General features: G+C 56.4%; 1 protein-coding gene across 9 annotated transcripts; it reads left to right on the top strand.

Moving 5' to 3' along the window:
- The first annotated feature begins 37 nt into the window (after positions 1-37).
- CDK18 (cyclin dependent kinase 18) lies at positions 38-26974 on the top strand. Of its 9 annotated transcripts, none has more exons than XM_066261556.1 (16): positions 38-243; positions 17700-17849; positions 18020-18159; positions 18674-18799; positions 19570-19626; positions 20416-20530; positions 20718-20812; positions 21057-21119; positions 21809-21932; positions 22033-22153; positions 22916-23013; positions 23239-23344; positions 23465-23507; positions 24201-24291; positions 24646-24723; positions 25367-26974. In XM_066261556.1, exons 2-16 carry the CDS (start codon positions 17726-17728, stop codon positions 25399-25401), a joined length of 1416 nt encoding a protein of 471 aa, XP_066117653.1. In that variant the 5' UTR covers positions 38-243; positions 17700-17725; the 3' UTR covers positions 25402-26974. The 9 variants fall into 9 exon arrangements, 4 of the variants coding, with proteins under 4 accessions (XP_066117653.1, XP_066117650.1, XP_066117649.1 ...); XM_066261553.1 differs by lacking the exon at positions 38-243 and adding an exon at positions 16926-17142 and having other exon boundaries at positions 18083-18159; XM_066261552.1 differs by lacking the exon at positions 38-243 and adding an exon at positions 16926-17142.

Genomic DNA, 26974 nt, shown 5'->3' with positions numbered 1-26974 from the left:
CCTCCTCCTCCTCCTTCCTCTTCCCCACCTTCTTCCACCCCTCCCCTCCCCTCCCCTCCCCTTCTACCTCCTCCTCCTCCTGCTCTTCCACCTCCTCCTTCACCACCTCCTCCAGCTCAGGTTGCGGCTTCTCCAGGGAGCCGCTCACCTTTCCGGCGCAGGGAAAGCCGCTCCGAGCCTGGGCAGGGACCCCGGCAGGGCGCAGGGCACAGCGCCCAGCCCTGCGGCGCCTGGACGCGCGCGGTGAGTCCCGCTGGAGGGGGACCAGGGCGGAGGGGACCGGGGAGGCGGGGAGGTCGGAGCTGGGGCACCGTGGCGCCGGCTAAACGGAGCAAAGGTAAGTCGGGCTGCTCTTAAAGGCGCCGCTGCTTTTGCCATTCGGATGTTGGTGGATGGGGTGCGGTGGCGAGGGGTTGGAGGCGACCGCCAGAGCGGTGTGGGAGACGGGATCGCGAGGTGTGCCGGAGGGTGGGTGGGTGATGCCCTGCAGAGGCCACTCCTTAGTCCCAGGTGCTTGGGAGGCAGGGCGATTTTGCATTCTCCGACCGCCCCCCCCCCCAAGTCTAAATCGGTACTCCCTTGGGCCCTCGGGCGCCTGTCTGAACCTTGGGAAGCAAAGTTTTCCACCCGGTGGCAAACCCGGCGCTTTCCAAGAGCCCTTCCTTCTGGGAAGGGCAAGGGTCAGGAGTCTCCGATGAGGAGGGAACCGAGAGTGTGGGGCCAGATCGCTGCCTCGAAGGGCTTTCCGTGCTCTGGTGAACTTCGCAGAGCCCCAGCCTGGGGGTGGGAGCTGGAGGCCTGGGGTGAATGTGGGAGGACACCTCTGAAGCCCTACAGGTTCTAGCAGTGAGAGGTGGGGGGGGGGGAGCAGGGGTTGAGTGTGGGCCTCTGGGGATTGCTGCCTCTTCTCTCTCTGCCCACCCAGGAGTCCAGAGGGGTAGAGACCCCCATGCCCTGGTAGCCACTGGCAAAGGGTTAATGCAACCACGGGAAAGAGTGGGTGGCCTGCTGGCTGAAGAGATGGCTGTGTGGGGGGAGACGGGGAATCCCAAATGGTCTGGGACCTCGGTTGTGTCCCTGTTGGGGACTGTGCTGGCTTTGTGGAGGCTGTTGAGACAGTGACTGATTTTCTGAGCTGTGGGGTCAGCATCCTGCTGGGCACTGGTGATCTCTTTCTAGTTCTCTCTGAACCCCTTCTGGGCATAGGGGTGGGAGAGTTGGGGCAGTGAGGAATGGGGCTCAGCAACTTAGAACCTTATCCGCACCCCCAACCCAGCCCTCAGCAGTTCCCCAACCGTGGCCGGGCCCTTGGATGACTCACTGACACTGCTGGCTTGTCCCTCCTGTGTCAGTATCCTGTGAGGTTAGGCATGTTCAGGTGGGCTTTTTCTCCTGGAGCTGGGCACACAGCACATTCCCGGACACTGGCCCGAGGGAGCAGAACCCCTGAGGATGCCTGGGAAGTCTGGCCAACAGGGTATCCTAGTCCTCAGAGGTCCCCTTCCTTTAGCCTGGCCTTAGCAGGGAGCAGAGACAGCAGTGGCTTCAGGTTGGGGGAAGGATGAGGATGGCTCCTGCATCCTGAAGGCCTGCTGGAGAGAGGGTCACCTTGCTACAGCAAAGCTCCTGTCTAGGGTTACCCTGCTTCAGCCTCCTCCTGTGTATCTGATGAGCCTGCGAGGCTGACCTCCCTCCACCACTGCCATCTCACTGCCCATGAGGTTCCTGGGGGTCTCCCCACTCGCTGCCCACAGCCTGCCAGGAAAATGGAGTCTTCATTCTACCCAAACTTACTAGGGTGTCCATAGCCATAGTAGGCCTGAGTAAGTTACATCTAATTTCTGACTGTCTAGTGTCTACCATTTACTGAGTCTGTGCTGGGTGCCAAGCAATGTGTCATTCAGCTTTATGAAGTAGGTGTTACTATCTCCATATTATGGGTGAGGTGCTCTGGGAGACCAACTTTCCGAAAATTGCACAGAGGTGGGATCCAGCCCATTTCCATCTGACCCCAGCCCCCCTGCTCTCAGTCCGTGCTCCATCAAAGGAGATCCCAGCCCACTGTGGAGTTCTGTGGTTCCACCTCGGCTCTCAGGAGAAGGAAAGATGGGGGTGGTGCTCCAAGTGAGAGGTTCCCGTTTGTCCTGTGCCAGGCAGAGCCAGCTTCTCCATGGGTCACAGGAGAGAGGACGCCAAAGCTGAGGAACGGTAGGTTCCTGGTCTGAAAGCTCATGGGATCAACTGCTTGCCTTGGAAGCCTCCCCTGGACCCTCGAGGAGATGGAGCTGCCTTTATGGCTGCATTTGTTTCCTCTATAGAGCCAGACTCTGTCCTCTGCCTGTGCCCAGGCCCACAGGCCCCATGCTGTGGGGAGGGACTTGGCTTGGCTCCTCCCAGCTCTTCTCCCACCTTGCCTCTCTCTCAGGAGAGGCATTTTTTTAAAAAAAATTATTGCTTGATTTTAGAGAGACAGAGAAAGGAAGGGAAAGAGGTGGGGAGGGGGGGAGAAGAGAAGCATTCATTTGTTGCTCCACTTAGTTGTACATTCATTGGTCACTTCCCATATGTACCCTGACTGAGGATCAAACCTGCAGCCTTACTGTTTCCAGACGACATACTAACGTACTGAGCTAACTGGTCAGAGCCTGACACCCCATTTTGGACTTTTGACCAGCAACTCCATCTATCCCTGGCCCCTCCCGATTTCTCTTTTCCTTCCCTGAGTTCAAGACCCAAACGGAGGGCCTTGATGGAGTCCAGCTCCAACACACACTAGCTATGTGACTCCTCTCCCCGGCAAACTCCTGAGCTTCTCCCAGCCTCAATTTCCTCTTCTGTGAAATAGAGATCATAATAGAGAGGGTTGTTACATGAATTAAATGAACTAATGCATAGTGCCTAGCACACAGCAGATACTAAATAACCAGTAGCTGGACTATTGGTAGCTATTTGGGAAAGGACTTCCTAGTTACGGCTCCGTGCCTGCCTCTGGGGTAGCGACTGAGGCAGGCTTTCCTAAACCCATCGAGCCAGGCTCTTAAACAGTGTCTTTCTTGCCCCTCCAGGGTGGGGAGAAAGGCTCTGTGTAAGAGAATGAGGGTGGTGGGGCCAGGTTAGAAGGAAACCTGCGGCCCTGGCCGGTTGGCTCAGCAGTAGAGCATCGGCCTGGCATGTGGGGGACCTGGGTTCGATTCCCAGCCAGGGCACATAGGAGAAGCGCCCATTTGCTTCTCCACCCCCACCCCCTCCTTCCTCTCTGTCTCTCTCTTCCCCTCTTGCAGCCAAGGCTCCATTGGAGCAAAGATGGCCTGGGCGCTGGGGATGGCTCCTTGGCCTCTGCCCCAGGCTCTAGAGTGGCTCTGGTCGTGGCAGAGCGACGCCCTGGAGGGGCAGAGCATCGCCCCCTGGTGGGCAGAGCGTCGCCCCTGGTGGGCATGCCGGGTGGATCCCGGTTGGGCGCATGCGGGAGTCTGTCTGACTGTCTCTCCCCGTTTCCAGCTTCAGAAAAATAAAAAAAAAAAAGGAAAAAAAGAGAAGGAAACCTGCAAGACGGAACCAGGAATCTATGCTAGGGGGAGTCTACTCTCTAGTTTCCAGGATGAGCGAGGTAGTCCCTGAGAGCTGGAAAACCTACAGCCTCCTCCACTGAAGGACCTCTGGCAGGGCCTCCTTTCCCCGGGGTAACAAGACCCCCCCTCCCCCAGTACTTAATTAATTGCAGTCCCTGTTCTGCTCTGTTGTCCATGAGGGAGTGGCTGGCCTGCCTCCAGACTCACCTGATTAGCTTCACGAACTCTTTGGGAATGAGTCACATTTCTCTTCCTTAGCTCTGTGTCCCGCCATAACCCCCCCCCCCCCCCACTCTGGACCCTTCACCTTCGCCCTCCTACCATTAGCTGCTGAGTGGGCACTTCCCCATCTCCAGGGGGTGAGAGCAGACCAAAGGTAGTCTTGTCTTGTCCTGGTCCCCACAGCTGTGGACACTCATACAGAACCCACTCTAAGGCTTGGCTCATGGTAGATCACATAGAGCAGTGGTCCCCAACCTTTTATGGGTCATGGACTGGTTTAATGTCAGAAAATATTTTCACGGACCAGCCTTTAGGGTGGGACGGATAAATGTATCACGTGAACGAGACAAGCGTCAAGAGTGAGTCTTAGACGGATGTAACAGAGGGGATCTGGTCATTTTTTAAAAATAAAACATCGTTCAGACTTAAATATAAGTAAAACGGAAATAATGTAAGTTATTTATTCTTTCTCTGCGGACCGGTACCAAATGGCCCACGGACTGGTACCGGCCCGCAGCCCGGGGGTTGGGGACCACTGACATAGAGGGTCTTGGACTCAGGGTCACCCAGAGCCAGAGTCTGGGCTGGGCAGGAGCTGGCCAGTGGTGCAGCAGCAAATTAGGAAGAGAGCTATGGCACATCTCAGCCAGACTCCTGTTTGAGGAGAGCCCATCTGTTGCTGAAATCTCTGTGGTGGTTCCATCTGCAGAGGAGGAGGGATTGGGAGGCAAGCGTGAGGGGTGGCTTTGAACTGAAAAGAGTCTTGATACTCTCTGATCACATGAGTGGCCCTGATGAGACAGGACACCCTGATCTCAGAGACATTGGCCGGAACCTTTGAAGGAACAGTGATGAAACACCCCCCCCCATCTTGGAACTCTGGATGATGGTCTCGCCCTGTGCTTCTGCCTACCCTACCAACAGTAAAGTCCTCCCTGAAAATGAGAGGTGGGGGTAGACAAGATGACTCTAGAGTGACTGGCTGGGGCAGTCATTCATATTTCACATGTTGAACACATGTCTCCTGTCAACCGCGGGTGGAGGCCATGTCTGGACTTTGGGGTCAGTTCAGGCCCTGTCTCTGCCACCCTGTAAGTGTTGCCTAGATGAAGGAACTTGCTCTCACCCATGTTTGTTTCCTCATTTGGCAGTTGGGGAGAGTAACAGTGTTACTTCATGGGATTGTGCGGATTCCAGTGAGGTCATGTCCAAACTCCTAGCTTTTGGCCTGACCTGAGGTCATCATTGACAGGTGATAGTAAACGGAGTTAGTGGCCACATTTGACTGTTCTCGGTACCCTGGCCTCTGCTCCATCCCAGGAGAAACCAGGGCTCAGGCCCCAAATCGGGAAGAAAACTCTGATCGCAGATCACTTCTACCCTCCCTCACCCTGAGCACCCTTGCATTCTATTATAATATATTATGAGACATTCTGACAAAGCACTGGAGCACTGGAATGATCTGTCCTCACACCTTCCCTAAAGAAGCCTCCCCTTTCTTGCCTTTGGGGGTCCCCTCAGAAACCAGGGCTGCTTCTCTCCTCCGGCCCTAACCTTTGCTGGGGGACCAGGCCCAGGGGCGACATGCTGTCCTTCTCTTTGCCCTGGCAGTACCTGCTAGCAGGTAGGCAGAAGGTCATGTGCTGAAGGGTATCACTCCTGACATCAGTTCTGGGTCTCCAGACCACCTCTGCCAGCAGGGCATAGGATGAGGCCAGGAAAGGGGTCCCAGAGCCACTCCCTGTGCCTGGTGTGGAGCCCCCTGCCGTGCTGGGCTGGGTACCACATTCTGAGCTGATGCCAGACCTCACATGGCTCCTTCTCTGTGCAAGGCATCTCTTGAGTGGGCTGCTGATTTCCCTGGTAATAGTGCCTGGTGGAGGGAGTGCTATCTCTGGGCAGGTCCTTGTGACTCACTCCAACCCCGAGGGAGCAGAAGGAGCACTGAACCCGAAGTCACAGCCCTCAGTTCTGGTCTCAGCTCTGCCCTGTCAGTCCAGTGGCCTTTGGTAGGTCACTCCCCTTTCTGAGTCTTCCCGCCTTCACCTGAAAAATGAGTGAAGAACAGAGGATTTCTAAAGCCCCAGCCACGACTGCTGGTTTGTGCTTCTAACTTTAGCCAATCCTGCTGACAAGGTGAGCTGTGCTGTCAGACCTGGGGAGGGTCTCCAGCTTCTGTTCCCCCAGACTGGAATGCAGGGGCTTCCCTCAGCTGAGTCCCGGGTCGCCGCTCTCTGCCACAGCTCAGATGGGCAGGGAAACCCTGGAAGGCCTCCCTGCAGACAGATGAGATGAGGAAAGCACCTCCCAAACGAGTGGCTGCTAGAGCCTGACACCACGCAGGCACCGGGTCTCAAAGGCAAGGCTGGGCCAACCACAGCTCTTGTCCCCATCCAGCCTGTCTTAGTGTGGCCCATGAGCTAAAAATGCTTTTTTATGATTTTTAAATAGCTCAGGAAAATTCCACAGAAGAAAATAATATTTTGTGACACTTGAAAGTGGTATAAAATTTAAATTGTAGTGTCCACGAGTCAAGGTTTGCTGGGGCGCAGCCACGCTCGTTTGTTTCCGTCCATCCGGGGCGCTTTCTGCAGAGTAGCCCTGTGTGATTGCTGCCGAGATCGAAGGGCCCGCAAAGCCTGAGATACCGACTGTCTGGCCTGTGACAGCAAACACGTGCCGACCCCCTCTCCGGATAAGTATAGTTCGCCCAAGGCTTGCACCAAACAATTCTAAGATCTCAATCTAAAAATACTTGCTCTTCACTTCAAAAGAAGCGTTACTTCTTTTAACATGAGCAGTGACTGTTTATTATAGAAATATTAGGTGAAGTGCCTGACTAGGCGCTGGCACAGTGGATAGAGCATCGGCCTGGGATGCAGAGGACCCAGGTTCGAAACTCCGAGGTTGCCAGCTTGAGTGCAGGGTTGCTGGCTTGAGCGTGCGATCATAGATATGACCTTCTGGTCGCTGGCTTGAGGCCAAAGTCCCTGGCTTGAAGCCCAAGGTCGCTGGCTTGAGTCCCAAGGTTGCTGGCTTGAACCTAAGGCTTCTGGCTTGAGCAAAGGGGTCACCAGCTTGGCTGGAGCCCCCTGGTCAAGACACATATGAGAAAGCAATCAATGAACAACTAAGGTGCCACAATGAAGAATGGATGCTTCTCATCTCTCTCCCTTCCTGTCTGTCTGTCCCTATCTGTCCCTCTCTCTGTCTCTGTCTCTCTTGCTAAAAAAGTAAAAAAAGAAATATTAGATGATGCAAATAAGCGAAAAGAAGATCTTGAAATCACCCACAATTCTGCCCCCTCCCCCCAGGCATAGCTACTGTTAGCATTCTGACATCTTTTTCTGGACTGTATATGCAGTGTTTGCTTGGGTACGTGTATATGTGTGACATGTGTGTACACGTGTACACATGAAGCTTTCACAAGTTGTACATATCTGCCATTTGTACTTAAAAACACATATCAAACTATTTGCTGTCTCTGACTGCCCTAGGCCCAGTAAGGTTATTCTGGTATCTCAGACCCTTGGGGGACATCCAGCCAGAGGTGCCTGGTGGGCAGTTGTCCCTGCCTGTGTAAGACTCAGGGGTCAGGGGGGCCAGAGTCATCAGCACATGGGTGGTGGTTTCCAGCACTGGAGAACATGAGGTCACCAGGAAGAGAGTGCAGAGGGGGAGGAACGAAGGGCCAAAGAGGGAACTCTGGGCAGTGGCGACATTCAGGGACAGGGACAGGGACAGGGAGAGGAAGTGAGTCCCCCAGATAGGTGCAAAGAGAGAGAGAAGTAGGAGGAGGAGCAGGAGGCCCAGTGAAGGGAGGACAAGGTGTAGAGTCTAGGACAGCGCCTGGTCCTGAGCAGCTACTTGTAGAAAGTGACTAGAAGACACCGGCACCTCCCTTCAAGAAGCCTGAGCTCCGGGTGGCAGGTGCCGCTGACGTGGCAATTAGGGAACTGTTGAGCAACTGGGAGATGTCGAGAGGCTTCCCAGAGGGTGCCTTAGAGACGGGGGAGCAGGGGGTGACCCAGGCTGAGGCGGTGGCCTGGGCCCAGCCTGGTGGGAGGGACCAAGAGTGAGGAGGCAGCTTGGGGAACGTTGGCCGTGGGTGCTGCTGGAACGCAGGCATGGGGTAGTGTGGGCCAGACTGAGGGGTGGGGGCTGGGGGGAGTATAAATAGGAATATAGTCTAGAGATGCTGGGAAACCCTCCCCTCCTGCCCTCCCTGCTCCTGAGACTGAGGGGTCCCCTGGGACACCAGCGCTCGAAAGCCCCAGCAGTTCTGTTGCTAAAGTTGGGCATGGTGAGAAACCCAGAGAGACATTAACAAGGACCCCATGGCAGGTTCTCATCTCTGGACGAGGGAAGGCCAAAGAGTGGGTGAACCCAATGCTCTTTTTACTCCCCTTCTACTAATTTGTAGAAGATGGTGAGCATCAGCATCTGTGCTGAGGCAGACGGAGAGGAAACAGATGTGAGCTCTTCCCTTTGGGATTTAAGGAAGACCTTAGAACAGTTTCCAGACTTTGGGATTTTGAAAGCACAGGGTGGTAGGTGAAGGGCCTTTTTTGAGGGTCCTTAATAAAGGGGTTGCTAAACGGAGTGGGAAAGGGTCTCCTCTGCCTAGGAGGTGAGGCGAGCCTTGCCTGGAGGCATGAAGACCTGGCGATGGAGGTCTTGCTTCAGCCTCTGGTCTCGGATGTTCTGCACGGCCAGGACCACAGTGGACAGAAGGGCGCCTGGTCCCATCTTGTCATTTGGAAATCCAGAGCCTCCCCGATGATTGTAGGCCAGCTTTAGCTGGGACTCCAAAAAAGGTCAAAAAGGAAATACTAGAAGATGATCGATGTGTCTCCATTTCTTGAGCCTTAGGAAGCCAAAGAGACCAGCAGAGTGAGTATCAGCATGGCTGAGGGGGGAGAGGGGGGAAGCACAAAGAGTGGCGAGAAGTGGGGCAGTGAGGGAGCCAGGAGGGGTCAAGGCCAAAGGAGTGTGCCTGACCCGTGAGTCCCTGGGAATCTGGCCCTGAGGGACGGGAGCCCGTGAGGAAGGTCCCAGGGGCCTGCCAGCCTCCCTCCCCATGAGCCCTGGGGGCCTCAGCTTGATGTATGTTTTGTTAGAATCTCTCATTAGTTTTCCCATCCCTAGTCCATCCTTCACTGTGGTGTGGCACCTGCCAGCCCAGAGACCTCTGCAGGCCTCACTTAGGAAGTTGCTGCCAGGCAGGAAGCTGCCCTGTCTGCCCCAGGCCACCATCTCCCACTGCTACTGGGGCCAAGAGCTGGCTGGAGGAGGGTTAGGCTAACGGCTGAGGCTTTGATGACTCAAAGTTGCTGATGGTCTCCTGTCAGTCCTCTCGCCTCCAACAGCTCCCGCTACGAGGAATTCACAGGTTTCGTGTACTCACTCACTCACTGATCACGTGAGGGTTCACCTGATGCCAGGCCCTGCCTCAGCGCTGGGGTGTAACGATGAGTCAGACTCAGTCCTTGCGCTTAGCAAGCTCACAGGTAAACGAGGGAAATAGACAAATGAACTGGACAGGGAGCTAAGGGCTCTGCTTGGGGATATCCAAATGCTGTGGGAGCACAGCGGGAGGGGCCCGCTGGCTGGGGCCAGTGGGGTTTCAGGCTGCAGAAAACCTAAGGGGCAGCAGAGCAGGTGTCTAGGGAGACTGAACGTTGATGATGGGAGCACTTCGCTGCTTTCTCCCCTAGTCCCTGGCCCACTATCGGTATCCCACTTGCCACGGAGAGCCAGGAGAACTGGGCGGAACCACGTCCCGGGGAGTCTAAGGATGGTTGGTTGCCTTGCTGTAGTGTGTCCAGGGAAAGGGCAGGGCCAGGCCCACCCTAGCGGTGCTCAAGGCCTATTTAAAGGGTGAGGTTAGCCCAATGAGAAGATAAGCCTAGACACGGGTCCCTTGTAGGCCCGAAGTGCAAGGAAGGGAACTAGTATTTATTTTACACAGGCAGGCGGGCTGTCCCGAAGGTTCAGCTGACGACATATGGGTCTGTCCTCCATGGACCTGATGTTTATACATCTGTAGAGGAAAGAGGCTTAAACAAGTCATTATGATACGGTGGCTGAGGCCTAACTCAGCCATCTGTGCGTTTGTTCCACAAGCATGACTGAGCACCTGGGAGTTTCCTGACGCCATGTAAGTGCCGGGGAGCAAACCTCACCGCTCTTGCCCTGAAGGACATCACAGTCTAGCTGTGAACGTGTACTGGCTGCTCTGGAAGCCACAGGAGCAAAGCATCTCACTTTACCTAGAGGAAGGACGTGCTGTCGTGTGCAGCTTCTCAGGGGAGGGACACAGGCGTTGGGTTTGGGAGTAGTTTTACCAAGGGATGGTGAGAAGGGGCGTCCCAGGCCAAGTGAGCGGCCCACACAGAGCTGGGGGCATAGGTGTCGTGTCCCCTGCGAGATGGCCTTTTTCCGGAGGTCAGTGTTATACGGACAGATTTTGAACGGGGAGTGATGTCATCAGAAAGCTGCTGAGAAAGTGAAGTCTCGCAGACTGGTAGCAGTTGGATGGGAGGTTAGGGGTTAATCCCCACTTAGCAGAAAAGGAAACTGAGGTGTGGGTGTCTGCCCAGCTCACAGTGCTAGTAAGTGGGAGAGCTGGGGTTTCTTCCGTGACTCCAAACAGCCGAGGTTTTTAGCGAGCCTGGACCGTGCAGCATGTGGCCCTCGCTGTGGGCCCTTCCATCAGGTAGCATGCTGCAGGGGTGACCCTGAGCCTCAGACACTTGCTTCCTGACCAGGCTTCCTGAAGGTCAGCCCCGCTTGCTCCTGGATGCCTCCCCGCCTGCTTCCCACTCTGCCAACAGAGGCTGTGGGAGTCTTCCCTGCGTTCCGTCACTGTGTTCAGAGCATCTGTTCCCTGGCAGAGGACTGCAGGCCTAGCTGTCTCCGTAGATCCTTGCCACCCAGACGGCCCCAGGCTGGCAGCCTGTCTCCTCCCGGCCAGGGCTGAGCCGGGCAGCGTCAGTGAGGAGGGCTCAGGGCTTCCGCTTCTGCCCTTTTTCCCCAGCCTCCGGAAGCCATGGCATAACTGGGTTTCCCCGAGGTTCTGTTCGTAGCAAGCTTGGGAAACTACAGCCCCAAGCCGTGCGAGGCAGGGTCAGTTAGAGGATGAAGGAAGAGATGCTATCCGCAGGCTCCCTGCAGGCTCAGTTCCCACTGGGAGGAGGGACTGTCTGATGTCTCAGCTCGTGACATCTGCAGACTTGGTCAGCCATGGCCTCTAGTTTTTGAAACCTGTCCAAAGGCCTCCGTGTGACTGAGTGACGAGGTGAGGACAGGGAGTGGGCAGCAGAGGGTACCATAATGGTCCTGACAGGTGACCAGCCTTCAGGACTAAGAGTCAGACGCTCTGGGCTTCAGGAAGTGGGCCATTGGGATTTATAACCTTCAGCCCCCGCCCCTGGGCCCACAGGCACTGAGATCTAAAACAAAACAAAACAAAACAAAAAGAGGACCTGGGGAAATGTCTGACGTGTACCCAGAACCTCAGAACATCTTTCGTGCTCCGTGGGCTGTGAAACAAACAGCTGTGCCTGCTGCATGTGCCCGCGTGGGGCAGGGGGACCAGTGCAGTCCCGTGAGGTCGTGTACTTGGATGGAGTATGCCTATGGGAGGGGCACCCAGTGGTCCCGGAGCTGCAGGGAACTTCTGAAGATCTGAGACCTGAAGTGCATGCAAGGCTGTGGCCTGGAGCAGAGCGCAGCCAAAGAGGAGGGGGCCTGGTCTTGAACTCTTAGGAGCCGGGAATTGGGCTTTATTCAGGAGAAAGGCGAAGGGGCTCCTCATGAGGGTTTGCTCGGGAATCTCCAGGACTGCTCCCTGAAGGTTAGGAAGTGAAGCTGATCCCCACAACTCACCACAGTGCAGCCAAATTTCTGTGCGATGGTGGCTGCTGCCCACTTTCCCTGGCTGTCCTGCCAACCTCCTTCTCTGACGCTGGTCTCCTAGTCAGGACCTCCGGTGTCCCAGCCCCAGTGCAGGTCTTAGGTCTGAGGCCTGGCAGAGGTCCTCCTGGGAGTGGGGACAGCAGCCCGTGTTTGCACTACCCGGATGGTGGCCCCGTGGGCCGGCCTGGCCTGCTCTGTGGAGACTTCTCCCCTCCAAGGACAGGATGAGATCTGCCAGCTAGAAGGCCAAGTCCCCTGAATGTGTGGCTTTGCTGAGCCACCTCTGTCTAAGTTGGGGAACCCTGGCTGCTTGGCCTTTCCCTTTGGGGGCTCCGGCCGGCCAATAGCTGACCATGTTCCCTGCTTCCCACCCCCTTCCATGCTGGGGTCTCAAAGCGCCGTGGGCTGTGAGGATGTCTGTGTCTGATGAGCTTCTTTTCTGGGACCTTCATGTCTGAGCAGGTGCTTGAGAAAGGAAAACTGGAGGAGAAAGCAGACATTTTCTGGGTGTCTTTGTCATGTCAGCTCACTGAGCATCTCCATTCAGATGTCTTCTGGACATCGGACACTTGCCCCAGACCCCACTCCTCCCCCAGCCACCCTGCCCCCACTCCAGCGCTCCTCATCTCTGCCCCTCCCGGTGCTCGGTGCTCAGGCTGAAACCCTCAGCGCCTGCTTGACTGCTTTCTCACGGCCCGTTTACAGCCCTTCTGCAAGTCCCTTTGCTCCACCTTGCAGACACCTCCAGGATCTACCACCTCTCCCCACTCGCTGCTCCCACGCTGGCCCAGGACAGCACAATCTCTCTCTGGACCTCTGAGTAGCCGCCCGCTCAGTCTGTTCTCAACACCACAGCCAGAGGGGCTGTTTAAATTCTAAGTGGGATCTCATCACTCAATCCGCTTAAACGCTCCCAAGTCCCAAGGATCCCCCACATGTTCTGCTCTGCTCTGCTCAGGGCTGTCTTCTGGCCTCCTCTCCAGTTCTGCACTTCTGCCTCAGGACCTTTGCTCCTGCCATTCCCTGGCTGACCTGCTTCCCCAGATTCTGCATGACTAGCTTCCTCCCCATGCCTTCTTGGAACTTTTCCAAGAAGATGTCACCTTCTCTGGGAGGCCTTCCTAAGTACCCTATTTTAAATTGCCATGCCCCCACCTCTCACACCCCATTCCTCCTTCCTGCTTCCTTTCCTCCCACTTGTCACCATCTAACATTCAGTGTATTTTATGCATTTTATTGTCCATGCTCCCCTTCCCCATCTCCATTAGAACGGAAGTACCATGAAGGCAAGAACCACTGTCTGTTTTGTTCACAAGAATCTCAGGGTCAATAACAATTTCTGGTATGTTTAATAATTGTCAAATGAATGACCAAAGCCAAAGCGAAGAGAGAGTATATGACTTAATTGCCATGATACAGCCTGCTAGTGGTAACACCAGAATTAAACCTGGGCTTGGGCCCTGGCCGGTTGGCTCAGTGGTAGAGCATTGGCCTGGCATGCGGGGGACCCGGGTTCGATTCCCGGCCAGGGCACATAGGAGAAGCGCCCATTTGCTTCTCCACCCCCCCCTCCTTCCTCTCTGTCTCTCTCTTCCCCTCCCGCAGCCAAGGCTCCATTGGAGCAAGGATGGCCCGGGCGCTGGGGATGGCTCCTTGGCCTCTGCCCCAGGCGCTAGAGTGGCTCTGGTCGCGGCAGAGCGACGCCCCTGGAGGGGCAGAGCATCGCCCCCTGGTGGGCAGAGCATCACCCCTGGTGGGCGCGCCGGGTGGATCCCGGTCAGGAGTCTGTCTGACTGTCTCTCCCCGTTTCCAGCTTCAGGAAAAAAAAACAAAAACCTGGGCTTGGCTGGGTTTTAATTCAGGGTCAGGGTGGAGGAAACCTGGAGGAGGAAAGGACACTTACAGCCTTGGCCGAAGGGAGGGGGCACATGGGGAGCAATCCAGTTAGGAGAGGAAGGGAGCGATGTGGTCTCAGAGTGTGTGCACTTGGCGACACCAGTCGTCATGGGCCAGCGAGGGGCGGGAGTGGTGGATCTGTAAGTGCCTTCTGCCAAGGCTCCAGGACTGCAGCCCTCTCTCACTAGGTGCACACTGGCCTCTGGGCAAGTGTCACTCTCCTCCTGGCCGGACTCCTTCTTCCTCCTGTGCCATCCGCTTCTCCGGCACCAGCGGGAAGTCTGAGCTGGCTGATGTGTGCCCAGGAAGGAGTGATAGGCAGTAGGCTGAGAACTTTTCAGGACTCGCCTGGGTGGGGGCTGGGGGGCAGGAAGGAAGGCCTGCTGGGTAGTCTGCTACCCACCCCTGCAGCCCCCGAGAGGGCTGTTTTTCTTCCCTGTCCCTCATGCCACCCCAGCCAGACTAGCATCCCTGGACGCCTGTCACCCTCTTCCCCTGGCACCAGTTGCACGAGGACAGCCCCAGATGGCTCCCTGGCCTGGGGACAAAGGCCACACTGTGCTCCACCCTGGGCTGACCTCAGGCTGGGTCACACTGAGCCTTTCTGTCCCCATATGGGGGTAGGGGCAGACAGCACAAGGTGACAGGCCATTTTCCTATCTCCCTTCCCCCTCGACCCCCCAAATCTGAAGAGCTGACTCTCCCAAGGGAAAAGTGACAGAGGCATCTTGTGTCTTGAGCTAGGGAACAACAGACCATTCACTGCCCGTTCTGCACTGTCACACCCAAGACTGCTGGGTTCAATACCCCGATTGTCCCCAACAGAGATAGGCAGCCCCTCTCTGCTATGGTCACCACCCCTGCCACCTGCTTCCCTGTCAGCATCTGGAAGTTCATCCCTACATTTGACCTCCATCGCTCCTGCAGCGGTGACAGCCACTTCCTCTTGGTCTCTTCTCAGGCCAGTGGAGAACAGCTGGTCCCCATCCCTCCGCAGTGCTTGGCTTCACATTCCCGCTGGAGTTGGCTGTCCCCAGTTTCACCCTCCCTCAGGCTCCTTGTCCCGCCTTTCCCCTCGCCCCCAACCCAGGCTGGTGGCTTCTTGCTTCTAACTGAACATGAGGAGAGCAGGTATGATTCAGGGATAGGTCTCCTTTATCTTGTAGAAATTGGGGGCCTTTCTCCCAAAAAGATGTGTGTGTGTGTGTGTGTGTGTGTGTGTGTGTGTGTGTCAAGGGACAGATAGGGACAAGACAGATAGAAAGGGAACATAATGAGAAGCATCAGTTCTTCGTTGAGGCACCTTAGTTGTTCATTGATTGCTTTCTCATATATGTGCCTTGACTGGGGGACTACAGCAGAGCCAGTGACCCCTTGCTCAAGCCAGCGACCTTTGGGCTCAAGCCAGTGACCTTTGGGCTCAAGCCAGCGACCTTTGGGCTCATGCCAGCAACCATGGGGTCATGTCTATGATTCCATGCTCAAGCCAGCGACCTCGTGCTCAAGCCATATGAGCCCACATTCAAGCTGGCGACCTCAAGGTTTCAAACCTGGGTCCTCAGCATCCTAGTCCGATGTTCTATCCACTGCTCTATTCCTGGTCAGGCCCAAAAGGCTTTTAATGAGCCCCCTTTCCCCTCCTACACAGACAAGAAAGAGCAAGACCATGAGATTTCATGTGGTTACTGGTAGATTCCAGAAGCATCACTCCATCCTACAAATCACAGACTGCAGAATGGCTTTATGGGAGTTCCCTGTTTTTAGAAGGGGGTGTGGCTAGCCCCTCTTGGCAGAGTTCAGACCTTGGGGAGCCAAGTGCCTAGCTCCTCCCATCGCCAGCGGATAACCAAGATTGAGCCCTCTACCCTCCTGCTCCTCCCCAGCTCCGGCAGCCCCCACCTCAGCCAGTCGGGCAGTCTGGAAACCTGGGCAGGTTGCTATCCCTCCCCTGGACCTCAAAGGCTTCTCCACCATGGTTCCATGTCCAGATCAATGGGGATGGTTTTTAAAACTGCACTGTGCCTGTTGCCATTCTCAGAGCCTCGGTTCCAGAATGTGAGGGTGAGACCCAGTAATCTGAACTTTTTACAGAACTTCCTGGCAATGCTGAAGTTCAGCCAATGTTGTAAACAAATGCTCCATATAATGGAGGCCCCTCCACTCTTCTTTCCTGCTGGGAACGGGAGCAGCGTATGTGTAGGTCGTCTTGTCACTGGAACCCATATGCCCCCCCCCTGTTGTAAGTCCCCCTGGGCTGGCTGCACACCGAGTGTGAGGCGGGTGGCTGCCCTCGGGGAGCTTCCTGTCTGAGACACTTGCAGAGGGCAGGCCCGCGACACGGCAGAGCCACCGAGGAGCGGCTGAGGTTGGCTGGCGAGGGTGAGCTTGGGGCTTGAGGGTCAGGAAGTCAGTGGGAGTGGCCGAGCAGCTGGAAAAGAAGAGCTGTCATCAGAGGAGGCCTCACCAGCTTGAGTTCCCTGAGAACAGGGACCACACTTGACTCACCACGGTAGCTCCAGTGCCTAACACAATGCCTGGCATATGGCAGGCACTCAGTCCTCATTTGTTGAGCTGAACTGAGCAAGACTCCAGGGCACACTGATGGAGGGAGGGAGGCTTAGCTGGCAGTACACACCCACAGCCTGAATCCAGGGAGGCACAAGCCTGAGGAAGGGAGCCTGGCTCTGCCCAGTCTCAGGGCTCAGGGCAGCTGGGGGCCAACCTTAGGTGCACTTGGGGGCAGCCAGGAACATTCAGGCCCAGGGAGGACAAAGGATGTGGTCATTAAGCAAAGCGAAAATGTTACTGACCCATAATCTTTTAAATCAGGAGGATTCAAGGAAGGTCCTGGTTGCCTTGGCAACTGGGTAGTGGCCAGTGACAGGACTGAGAGCATCCTCCAGGAAAGAGCTGTGCCTGGTGCCTGGGTAAAAGCTGGGAGAGGGTGCATTGTGGCCCCTCCCGTCACAGGACTGGCCCCGATGCCTTCTTGGCAGGATGGGTGGGGGCCCTTGTGGGAACTCTTGGTCCCAGCCCCGTGCAGCCGAGGAAGATGTGGGCAGAGCAGGATGAGGGGGCAGCCACAGTGGGAACTTACGAAACCATGGAGGAGAGGAGGGGAGGAGGGACAGCCCCACTCTGGGTTTTTAAGGCAGGACAGAAAGAAGGGTCTGCAGGAAGAAGCATTTGCATAAGTCTCCTTGGGAGGCCAGCAAGGTGTCCCCTCACTCGGGGCAAGAGGACTGAGGAGCTGCAGGGAGGGGACCCCTGCTACCTGGGGACAGTCTCTGAGGGTTAGCAGACTGGCCCTCCCCTCCCTCACTGTGTTCCTGAATGGACACCCTTCCTACTTGGGGCTCCTCGGGGGACCTCTTTGCAGGGGGACTTCTGTGTTTCCCGAGACCCTCAGCTGCTCCTGACCTCCCACCTTTCAGCTGGAGAGATGGGGCCAGCTCAGATGCACACACCTCCTTGTCTTTTTCTTCTCTTTTCCTGCCTCCTGGGGACCCAGGACAAGCCAGAGAGGGACCTCCAGGTATTGTTATTAGGATGAAATGGGGTTTGGACCAGACTCTGTCACAAAGGTGTAAGCCAGGCTGGTACTTAGCTTATAGGCATCAATCAGTGAGGCTTATGGCTGCTGACATGCCAAGCTCTTATACACACGTTGTTGAAGAGCTACCGGCCTGAGGCCCACCAGGCTCTGGTGTTCTCCCTGCCATGCAGCCTTCCTCTGGAACTGTCAAGACCTCTGGCAGCTAAAAGGTTACCTCTGGCCCTGGAGAGGCCTCCAGGATCCTCTTGGTACATTGTGCTGCTCTTTGAACAATACTTCATGGTTTTTACTGATCCGTAGTGTATTTCCCCAGGGACAGGGACTCCTGGGGGGGGGGGGCTCACAGGGAGGAAGGGGGTTGGGACCACTCCTCCAGGAGCTTGAACTTCGGTGGAGAAGACTCAACTCTGGCTCCCCGTGCAGGACGGTCGAGCTTGATGGGAAGACGAAGACCAAGACCCGGAATTCACTTTCGGTGTTGACTGGCCCCGTTGCCTTGTTCTCACGGCTGGTTCTTCTCGCCTCTCCCGTCTCAGGACCTGCTGCCTGGTCCCTGCTGATCATGAATAAGATGAAGAACTTCAAGCGCCGCTTCTCTCTGTCTGTGCCGCGCACCGAGACCATCGAGGAGTCCTTGACTGAGTTCACAGAGCAGCTCAACCAGCTCCACAACCAGCGCAATGAGGGTGAGGGGTCTGGGGCCTCCCTACCCCAGCTTTTCCCCAAAGCCCTCCCTGCTCCCCCCCCACCCCCGTGACCACAACCTTCACTGCCAGCCCTGGGGGGAGGACAGGACTCCTCTCCCTCCTCCCCCGGGGCAGAGGCAGGGAGGGGAGCTGATGCCTCTCCCTCTCAGACCTGCAGCTTGGTCCTCTTGGCAGAGACCCCCAGCCAGAGTCCAGCACCTTCTTCCCTACAGACAGTGGGGAGGAGCCCGGGCAGCAGTCCCCTGGCATGCAGTACCGGCGGCAGAACCAGCGCCGCTTCTCCATGGAGGTGAGCGGCGCCGGACTTTGTCCTGTGGGCGTGGCAGGACACATGCGCTAATGTGTGCCCAGGAGAGTGGTAGCCTTGGAGCCAGGCCTCATGGGTTCACATTCCAGCTCTGCCATTGATTAGCTCTGTGACCTTGAACAAGTTTCTCAACCTCTGTATACCACAGTCTCCTTATGTTAAAATGGACAGCGTGAAGATTAGATGAATTAATATATGCCAAGTGCTTAGAACATTCCTGGTACATAGCAAGGGCTAAACAACTTGACTGTTGTTCTTATGAGCCATATACAGGTACCCAAGTACACGAAAAATATGCTTACAGAATTGTAGTGTCTGCAGGGATCTCAGTTTCCAGGTAGTGATACTGGCCCAGAGACGGGAAGGGACCAAAGGTCACACAGCAGCGTATGTCTCAGAGTACATCAATGAAGCAGCTGGGGTTGCTCGAGGGTCCCACAGCACTAACTACCCCAGAGCAAACATTGGTGTCCACGTCTCTCCCCGGCCACTGCAGGACATCAGTAAGAGGCTCTCTCTGCCCATGGACATCCGCCTGCCTCAGGAATTCCTACAGAAGCTACAGCTGGAGAGCCCAGACCTGCCCAAACCGCTCAGCCGTATGTCCCGCCGAGCATCCCTGGTGAGTCCTAAGAGGCTCAGAGATGACAATATGGAATACCATCTCCCAAACGGGGACAAACACACACATCAGACCTGGTCTGGCTCATTCTGGCTGAGGCCTGAAGCAGTTTCCACGGTGTTCCTGAGCCTTTGGTGCCCTCTGCTGGTCATAGCAGATTCATGGAGACCTACGTCCCAGGGAAACATTCACTCCATAGGAGGGTCCCACGAGGGCTGGGGCCGAGCCCTGAGCCTCCTCTGGGCCTCAGGGTCTCCACCCAGGTGACATCAATAGAACAGCTGGTATATGCTTTCCAATCCTGGCTGCCTAACAGATTTCCTCGGGAGCACCTTCCATAGCACAGACTCTGGTTCCCACTTCAGATACGACAGAATCAGACTCTGGGTGCTGGAGCCCAGCAGTCCTTGTTAAGGGTTGGGTATGACAGTACTGAGCTAGAGAAAATGTGTTGATGAGAGAGGCTATTGGGGTGATGGGTTCTGAACTGGACATCTGAGGTGCAGTGGAGAAAAGGGCATAGTTCCTGGAGATAGTGGTCTGAGCAAGACAAAGACGGACAGGTGAGGGAGGTATGCCGAGACGACCCCAGGAAAGAAAAGGAGAGGAAGGATCTGTGGCTGTCTTGACCTCACCCCTGCTCGCCTCAGTTGTTCTCTCATCTCGATGGGGTCTCATCACCTTTCCCTCTGGAAGCTGGAGCCGGGGAGGTGGGGTCTCAGGACTGCTGGAGCCTCAAGCTCACAGGGTTCTGTGTCTCTTCCTCTCAGTCAGATATCGGCTTTGGGAAACTGGAAACGTATGTGAAACTGGACAAACTGGGGGAGGTAAGAGGCTGGTTGGATCTCAGGGCAGCCAGGCAGGATGGGAAGGAGGAGGGACGACGTCTTCCCCCGCCCCCTCTGAGCTGCCCACCCACTGCGCCTGCCCCACAGGGATGCGTGATCTTGGCTGGGCAGTCAGGCTCCGCCTTGGGCAGCTGCCAAGGAGGGCCCAGGTCCTGGAGGAGGGTGTGAGGATGGAGCTGCCCATGGGTTTTGGGCAGGATCCAGTTTTCCTGCAAGTATTTCTTGTCTGGATTTGGATCCCAACTCTACTAGCTCTGTGGCCTTGGGCATGTTATGTGGCCTCTGTGCCTCAGTTTCTTCCTCTGTCCAATGGAGATCGTAACTGTTCTGCCTTACAGGGTTGTTGTGAGAAGTGAAGAGGTTACTAAAATAAGCTTTTTTCATAGAACTTAGACAATGCCCACATGTAGTTAACTACTGTCAGCTATCTCTGTTATCACTGTACCAGGCTTTATGTCCAAGGCTGGTGCCGAGAGGAAGAAGTTGGTGCTTTCCCTGCAGAAACCCAGAGATCTACACATAAGCAGCGACAGCAGGGAGAGCAAACTTGCGTTATAACGGAGGGGCACTTGGCCTGCTGGGAGCTCGAGGAAGGACAGGTCACCCTGACCTGGAGAAGTTAGGGACAGCATCACAGAGAGATGAGAGGAGAAGCAAGGAGGGCACTCCACCCACAGTCACCGCCCCGAAAGAGGTGCAGAGAGGGGCCCTGGACAGAGGAGAGCAGGGCCTGAGTGTTGCTGCGGCTGCTGGGCTTCTTTTTCCCAGGGTACCTATGCCACAGTCTTCAAAGGACGCAGCAAACTGACGGAGAACCTCGTGGCCCTGAAGGAGATCCGGCTGGAGCATGAGGAGGGGGCGCCCTGCACCGCCATCCGAGAGGGTATAGCACCCTAGGGGCCTGGACCCCTGAAGATTCCTGGGAGGAGGGCTTCATGCACCTGAGCCCTGGTGGGAACCTGAGGGCGGAGGCTCACTGCAGGAGTGGGTACTCGTGGAGCTGGTCTCAAGACAAGGGGATGTGGGCCATGTGGGGCCCCGGGGACCCAAACGGGCCTGTCTCCCCACAGTATCTCTACTGAAGAACCTGAAGCATGCCAACATTGTCACCCTGCATGACCTCATCCATACGGAGCGGTCCCTCACCCTCGTGTTTGAGTACCTGGTGAGTTGGGAGTTTCTTCCCCTTGTGGGAGGAGAAGAAGGGGGGGGACATGAGGAGGGTGTGTGCCCCAAGGCTTGTTCTAGAATCAGGTTCTCAGATATTCCCAGGGAGGAGTGGGCGAAGGCCCCAGCCTAGGGGCAGCTTGGAGCCGGGGACCTGTCCCATTCCTGTGGGCCCTACCTAGGGAGGGGTTTCTAGCCAGGGATCAGGACAGGGTGGGGCTGAGCCAGGCTCTGTGTTCCAGGACAGTGACCTGAAACAATACCTGGACCACTGTGGGAACCTCATGAGCATGCACAATGTCAAGGTGAGAGGGACCCCACACTCAGGCTCCTGTCCTTCTTCACCCTCCTGTTCTCAAGCCCAGCAAGGGAACGCATCTCACCGCCAGGGCCACAGCTGCTGAGGTTGCCCAGACCTTCAAATGTAGGATGGAGGGCAGGGGCAGTGCCATTCAGAGAGGACCAGGAACTGTGCTGAGCGCCGTAACCCCACCTTACAGACACATACGCTCTGCTACCATCTAGCTGTGAATATAAAACCCCCACCCCCAACTCTGAGCATCAGTTTTCCCATCTGTAAGATGGATGCATGAGTTACCTGCCAGGCTGAAGGGAAGCTTCTAGGGAAGCTCAGAGATGAATGAGCTCTCCCATTGCTCGTCAGAGAAGCAAGTGCACACATCCCCACATAGTGGGCTTCCTGGCCCTTTGTGGCCCCCTCAGCTCCCAAGCGAGAGAAGTGTCTGGCCTCCCCCTTCCTCCTGCTTCCTCCACACACCTGGTGTCTTGCCCTCTGGATGAGGTTGCCTGGAGTGGCTGGGCGAGGAGGGGGCTGCAGTGTGGTCAGGAGAGCCAGGTAGCTCTCCAGTTACCTCACCCCTGCCCGGTCCTTGTCCCCATCCTGGTCCCAGCCATGGGGCAGAGGTCCAGGGTCTCCCAGATGGGACAGGTTCCTACTTTTCACTGCTGTCTGCCCCCCCCCCCCCCGCCCCAGATTTTCATGTTCCAGCTGCTCCGGGGCCTTGCCTATTGCCACCGCCGCAAGATCCTGCACCGGGACCTGAAACCCCAGAACCTGCTCATCAACGAGAGGGGGGAGCTGAAGCTGGCTGACTTTGGTGAGAACCGGAGCCCCCAGGGCCAGTGGGGGGATCTTGACAGTCTCCACAGACTGTGGCTGCGGTAGGGGGAGAGGTTCATTGATATGTCTGTCCCTAGGATTGGCCCGGGCCAAGTCGGTACCCACAAAGACCTACTCCAATGAGGTGGTGACCCTGTGGTACAGGCCACCTGACGTGCTGCTGGGGTCCACAGAGTACTCCACCCCCATTGATATGTGGTGAGTGAATGTCACAGGACCTGGGGCGGGGGGACCTTCCACCTCCAGACTCCCTTTTGCTGCCCCAGGTTCCTCTGAACTGCTGAGCCTCCTCTGATTAGAAGCCATGTGGCATCCTGTTGAACTGGATGTTAAAGGATGAAATCGGAGCCACATTGGGGTTTCCTGGCTCTGCATAGACCCTCCAAGCCGTGCTTCTGAAATAGTCCCCCAGGAGTCCCCAGGGGGTTACCAGAAGGTGCAGGAGGGCCCCACAGTGAATATGATGATTCTGTCCCAAACCTCAGTTCTACTGAAAAATTTGGAAAGAATATTTTAAAAATTAACATGGGTATTGTTTGTTGTAAGATGAATTTTAAAACTAAAACTAAAACACAGGTTTCCAGTGAATGGCCACTGTGCTCTGTGCCCTGGGGTTCTTTAAGAGAACAGATTTATGACTTCTGTCATCCAGTGGGGGCACACAACATGGACATAGGTTGAGACAACACTGCTTAAACAACTGTCACATGGGTGCTGACTGCAGACTCAAATCCTAGAGCATGAAAGGGAAGAGGTCAGAGTGTCCTAGAGCCCAGAGACGCCCCCAGAGAGAGGCTGTAGTGGGGGACTGTGCTCTGCCAGGAGCCTCCAACGTCCTGGATAGGCCACAGTGCCAGGACCTATCTGAGCCATCGTGGGGCAGGGTGCCATGAGCAGCCCACGGAAGGGTGGGCGAGAGGAGGCCCAGCCTGACGCGCCCCTGCCCATTGCTCCCCGCAGGGGCGTGGGCTGCATTCACTACGAGATGGCCACAGGGAGGCCCCTCTTCCCCGGCTCCACAGTCAAGGAGGAGCTGCACCTCATCTTTCGACTCCTCGGTCAGTCTCCTGCGCTCCCCCAATACAACCACCAGGGGGCGGCAGAACTCTGTCCAGCCCGAGCGCATAAAGGGACTGGGGAGAGTGTCTGCGCCTGCTCGCAGCAGGGCGAGGACCCCTGTGGCCTTGGCTATTTTCTGCCTCCACCCCTACAATGCACCCCTCCAAGTGGTCCTTGACTCTGGCTCCTCACCATGCCCTCCCCACCCCCTTCTGTCTCTCCAGGGACCCCAACAGAGGAGACATGGCCTGGAGTGACAGCCCTCTCTGAGTTCCGCGCCTACAGCTTCCCCCGGTACCTCCCGCAGCCGCTGATCAGCCAGGCTCCCAGGTAGCCCTGCCTCCCAACTCCTCTCCTGCTTGTGGTCCCGACTGTTCCTCCTGGAGGTCACATACCCCACCTTCCCCACCCCGCCCAGGCCAGGCCTGTGCCAGCTCCTTCCTCCTGCAGGTTGGACTCTGATGGCATCAACCTCCTGACCAGCCTTCTCCTGGTGAGTGTGCCCTCAGCTGGGGCCAGGAACAGGCAGCCAAAGACCCGAGACCCCATGCCACCCTCTGCCCACCTCTGCATTGCCCATAAGTCTGAACTGCCCCCTCCCCCACCACTCTCCCCCCACCACACAAGCCAGAGAGGGGCTCAGTTTCCCCACTGACTTGGAGTGAGCGCACTCTTAACTCAAACTGCGATTCAAACCCACTTCCTAGCTGTGTAGCTTGGAAAAGTTACTGAACTTTGCTGGCCTTCAGTTTCCTCAAAGGCAAAAAGGAATTAATCATTCACAGTTTATAAAATGGCCATGAGGGCAAATTAACATTATGGAGCACACTAAATAAGTTGCATGTCTTGAAGTAAGCACACAATAGAGAGTACTTGTTGGTATTATATATTGAGATTACTATTATTAACGTTATGATCGCGGTTGCTCTCACATCTGCATTTCTCTCCCGAGAGGTCACTCTCCCCGAGTCCTATTTCTGGTTTTCTCCTGGTGGGAGCCGGAGCCCCGAGACTCCCTTGGGTTCGGTTGGAGGTGGGAGCTAGCAGTTGACTCCAGGGGCTTCGCAGCTTAGACTCAGGCCCCCTCCCGTCCTGGCCATGTAACTTAAGATAGGAGTGCCACTTCTCAAAAAGGTCCCTGCAGTTCTCCAGCCAGAACCAATAGACAGACCCCTGTGCTTTTCAGTATGAGTCGAAGAGTCGCATGTCCGCGGAGGCAGCCCTGAATCACCCCTACTTCCGGTCTCTGGGGGAGCGCGTGCACCAGCTTGAAGACAGTGAGTGTCAGGGGGGTTGGGGGAGGAGGAAGGGCCATCCTAGAACCAGGAAAAGGGGCAGCAGGTGTGGGCGAAAGAGTTGTAACAAAAGGCCAGAAGCCCTTGGTCCAGCTGAGCAGCCTCAGGCACATGGCTTCTCCTCCTTGGGTTCTCATGTGTGGATGGGCCAAACCATGGTCTGAGACTCTGCCTGAGAGGCCCAGTTAGGTGCTCTTGGGCCAGTCCTAACTGGAGGGATTCCCCAGCCAGGGGTGCTCCCAGCTCCATGCCCTCAGTGGGTGTGAGGGCCACTGGCTCACAGAACAGGGTGGCTCTGCTCAGTTTTCTCATTGTCTTCCTCCTTTCTCACTCCAGCTGCCTCCATCTTCTCTCTGAAGGAGATCCAACTCCAGAAGGACCCAGGCTACCGGGGCCTAGCTTTTCAGCAGCCAGGTAGGGGCTTGTGCCTCTCCCAGGGCAGGCTGTTCCTCCCTCTCGAGGAACAGAGATGGGGCCTAGCAGCCCCTCTTGTGATGGGAAATCAGCATGGTCTGCTTGACATTGGCCTCCCTTCCGGGGGCCCGTGGGGAACAGGCAAGGGGCTGGCTTCCCTATCTCTGGCCCAGGCTTCCTCCTCTGTCTAGTGTCTCCCTCCTCCACCCCCACCCCAGACAGGGCTGGGCTGCATCTGACAAAGCCCTGATGAGGGTGCATGCTCTCTCCATGCCCTCTCTGCAAGCTCTGAGCCCACTACCAAGCCTCTACCCTGGAGAGCTATACTGTCTCCAAGACAGCTGATGGCCTTGGAAGTGATAGGCACTTCCTATGCATTATCTCATTTAACCCTTAAAGCATCTTGAAGTTGGTACTATTAATGCTTCCTTAATGCTTCTCAGTCAGCGAAACTGAGGCGAAGCTGTGAAGATGTTAAGACACAATTTCATGCAGCTCCTAAGGAGCAGAGACAGGATTTGAACCCAGGACTGACCGGCACCCACATGCATGCTCTTGTTCGCTCTGTCTGCAGTTGTGGAGCGTGCCCTTTCCTCCGGCCCATCCCCTCCCTGCAGTCCCCCTCTTCCCCTCTCTTCTCCAGGACGAGGGAAGAGCCGGAGACAGAGCATCTTCTGAGCTGAGCCCACTCTACTGTGGCCAAGGGAAGAGAGGTCACACTGAACACAACTGCAGGCAGGATGGGGCTTGTGTGGCCCTCGGAGGACTAAGGAATGAGGGCTCAGGCTGGCCTGGAAGACACCTGCAGCCCTGCTGGCCACAGCTGGGCCCTAACCATGTTCCCTATATGTCTCCCTGGTGGCCTTGGCCCAGACACCAACTCCTCCATCACCTGCCCTGAGACGAGGTGAGGGGGCAGGGAGGGTCCTCAGACACTTACCCACCCCAGAGTCCTCAGGCACCAGTGTGGGACCCACAAGGACAGGAGAACCCAGCAGCTGGACTGAGTGAGCGCTGTGCCCTGGACACGGGCACCCCCATGCCTGCCTTCCCCAGGGGCCTGCCATCTCACCAGTTTGACAGAGCCCTTTACGGGCTCCTTGGAGCCTGCACATCTTTCACCTTCTTCCCCTCTGAGAGCCGGAATTGACCTGGCACCTTTTCCAGGACCTTGGAATCCTGAGTGCCAGGGTGTGTGCCAAAGTCCACCCCCACCTGAAGGGCAGGTGTCCCCAAAGCAACAGGGGAAAGAGTAACCCCATCCCCACTTCCAGCCATCAGCCCACCCATCGCCCCTCCTCCCCAGAGGCCCCATATGCTGCTGGACGCCCGGCTGAGTTGGGGGTGGCCTCCTACCTCCAGCTGCACGCCTGCTCCTTTGTGGGCCCCGCCCGTCTCCCTCATCTGAATGGCGTTGCCTTAAGTTGGTAGGTGGTGGAGCACTTACTGCCCTTGGAGCTCTGACCCAAGTTCCTACCTGTCCCCCCTTTCTCGAGAGTGGCTCGTGCTTATCACGTCTGAGTGCCGATAAGCCAGCCCTGGGTCAGGGTCCCGAAGACGGCACCCAGATATGCAGGGTCACCCTGACGCTGGTGCCAGGCTGGACTTGGCTCCTTGGGGCTGGCACAGCCTCCCCTGTTCCCTCCTTCCAAGCCCTTGCGGCCCTGTCCTTGCTCTACTCGATCCTGGCACCAGCCACCCCAAAGGATAGTCACAAGAAGACGGGTATAAATGGCACAGTCTGAGGTAGAGGAAGGTGGGATGGGACGGGACAGGCTTTGCTCCTGAGAGCCCTGCCCCAGGGGGCTGGGAGTGTGAGGGACTTCGGACCCTGAAGAAGGCACTCCTCAGCACCCTTTCAGAGCGTGCCTGTTGTATGCCCAAGGGCACTTCAACACTTGGCTGAATCTTGAATAGGAAAGCCAAGGGAGGCCTGTCCCAACCATTCTATACCAGCCCCTGCCCATCCCAACCCCCTCAACCTGAGGAGCAGCCCCGGAGGGTCTTTGCCTCCCTGGAATCCCTCTACTCCTCCCCCATGGTACTGTGAATGTCCTGTGACTGAGCACAGACAGATGACGTATTTTTAATTCATGTACAGAAAGGAGCAAGCAGTCTTATGCAGAAAAGCTAAATCTGACAGATTGATGCCAAAGATGGTGGAGGCCTTCTCCCGGTCTCAGGAGCGCGGGTGGGCTTGTGTGTATGTTTTATGTATGTGTCTATGTGTGTATGTGTATATAAAGTGGAG

Source organism: Saccopteryx bilineata, chromosome 2, assembly GCF_036850765.1.
Source record: "Saccopteryx bilineata isolate mSacBil1 chromosome 2, mSacBil1_pri_phased_curated, whole genome shotgun sequence".
Taxonomy (NCBI): Eukaryota; Metazoa; Chordata; class Mammalia; order Chiroptera; family Emballonuridae; genus Saccopteryx; species Saccopteryx bilineata.
The sequence above is the reverse complement of the archived record's forward strand: the minus strand, read 5'-3'. Positions and strand labels throughout refer to the sequence as shown.

Excerpts from the sequence above, each read along its gene's own strand:
- CDK18 (XM_066261552.1), top strand. The coding sequence starts at position 16,941 with ATGGACACCCTTCCTACTTGGGGCTCCTCGGGGGACCTCTTTGCAGGG. Across the intron at positions 17,850-18,019 it reads CCACAACCAGCGCAATGAGG|ACCTGCAGCTTGGTCCTCTT; the intron begins GTGAGGGGTCTG and ends TCTCCCTCTCAG. Across the intron at positions 20,531-20,717 it reads CTGCACCGCCATCCGAGAGG|TATCTCTACTGAAGAACCTG; the intron begins GTATAGCACCCT and ends GTCTCCCCACAG.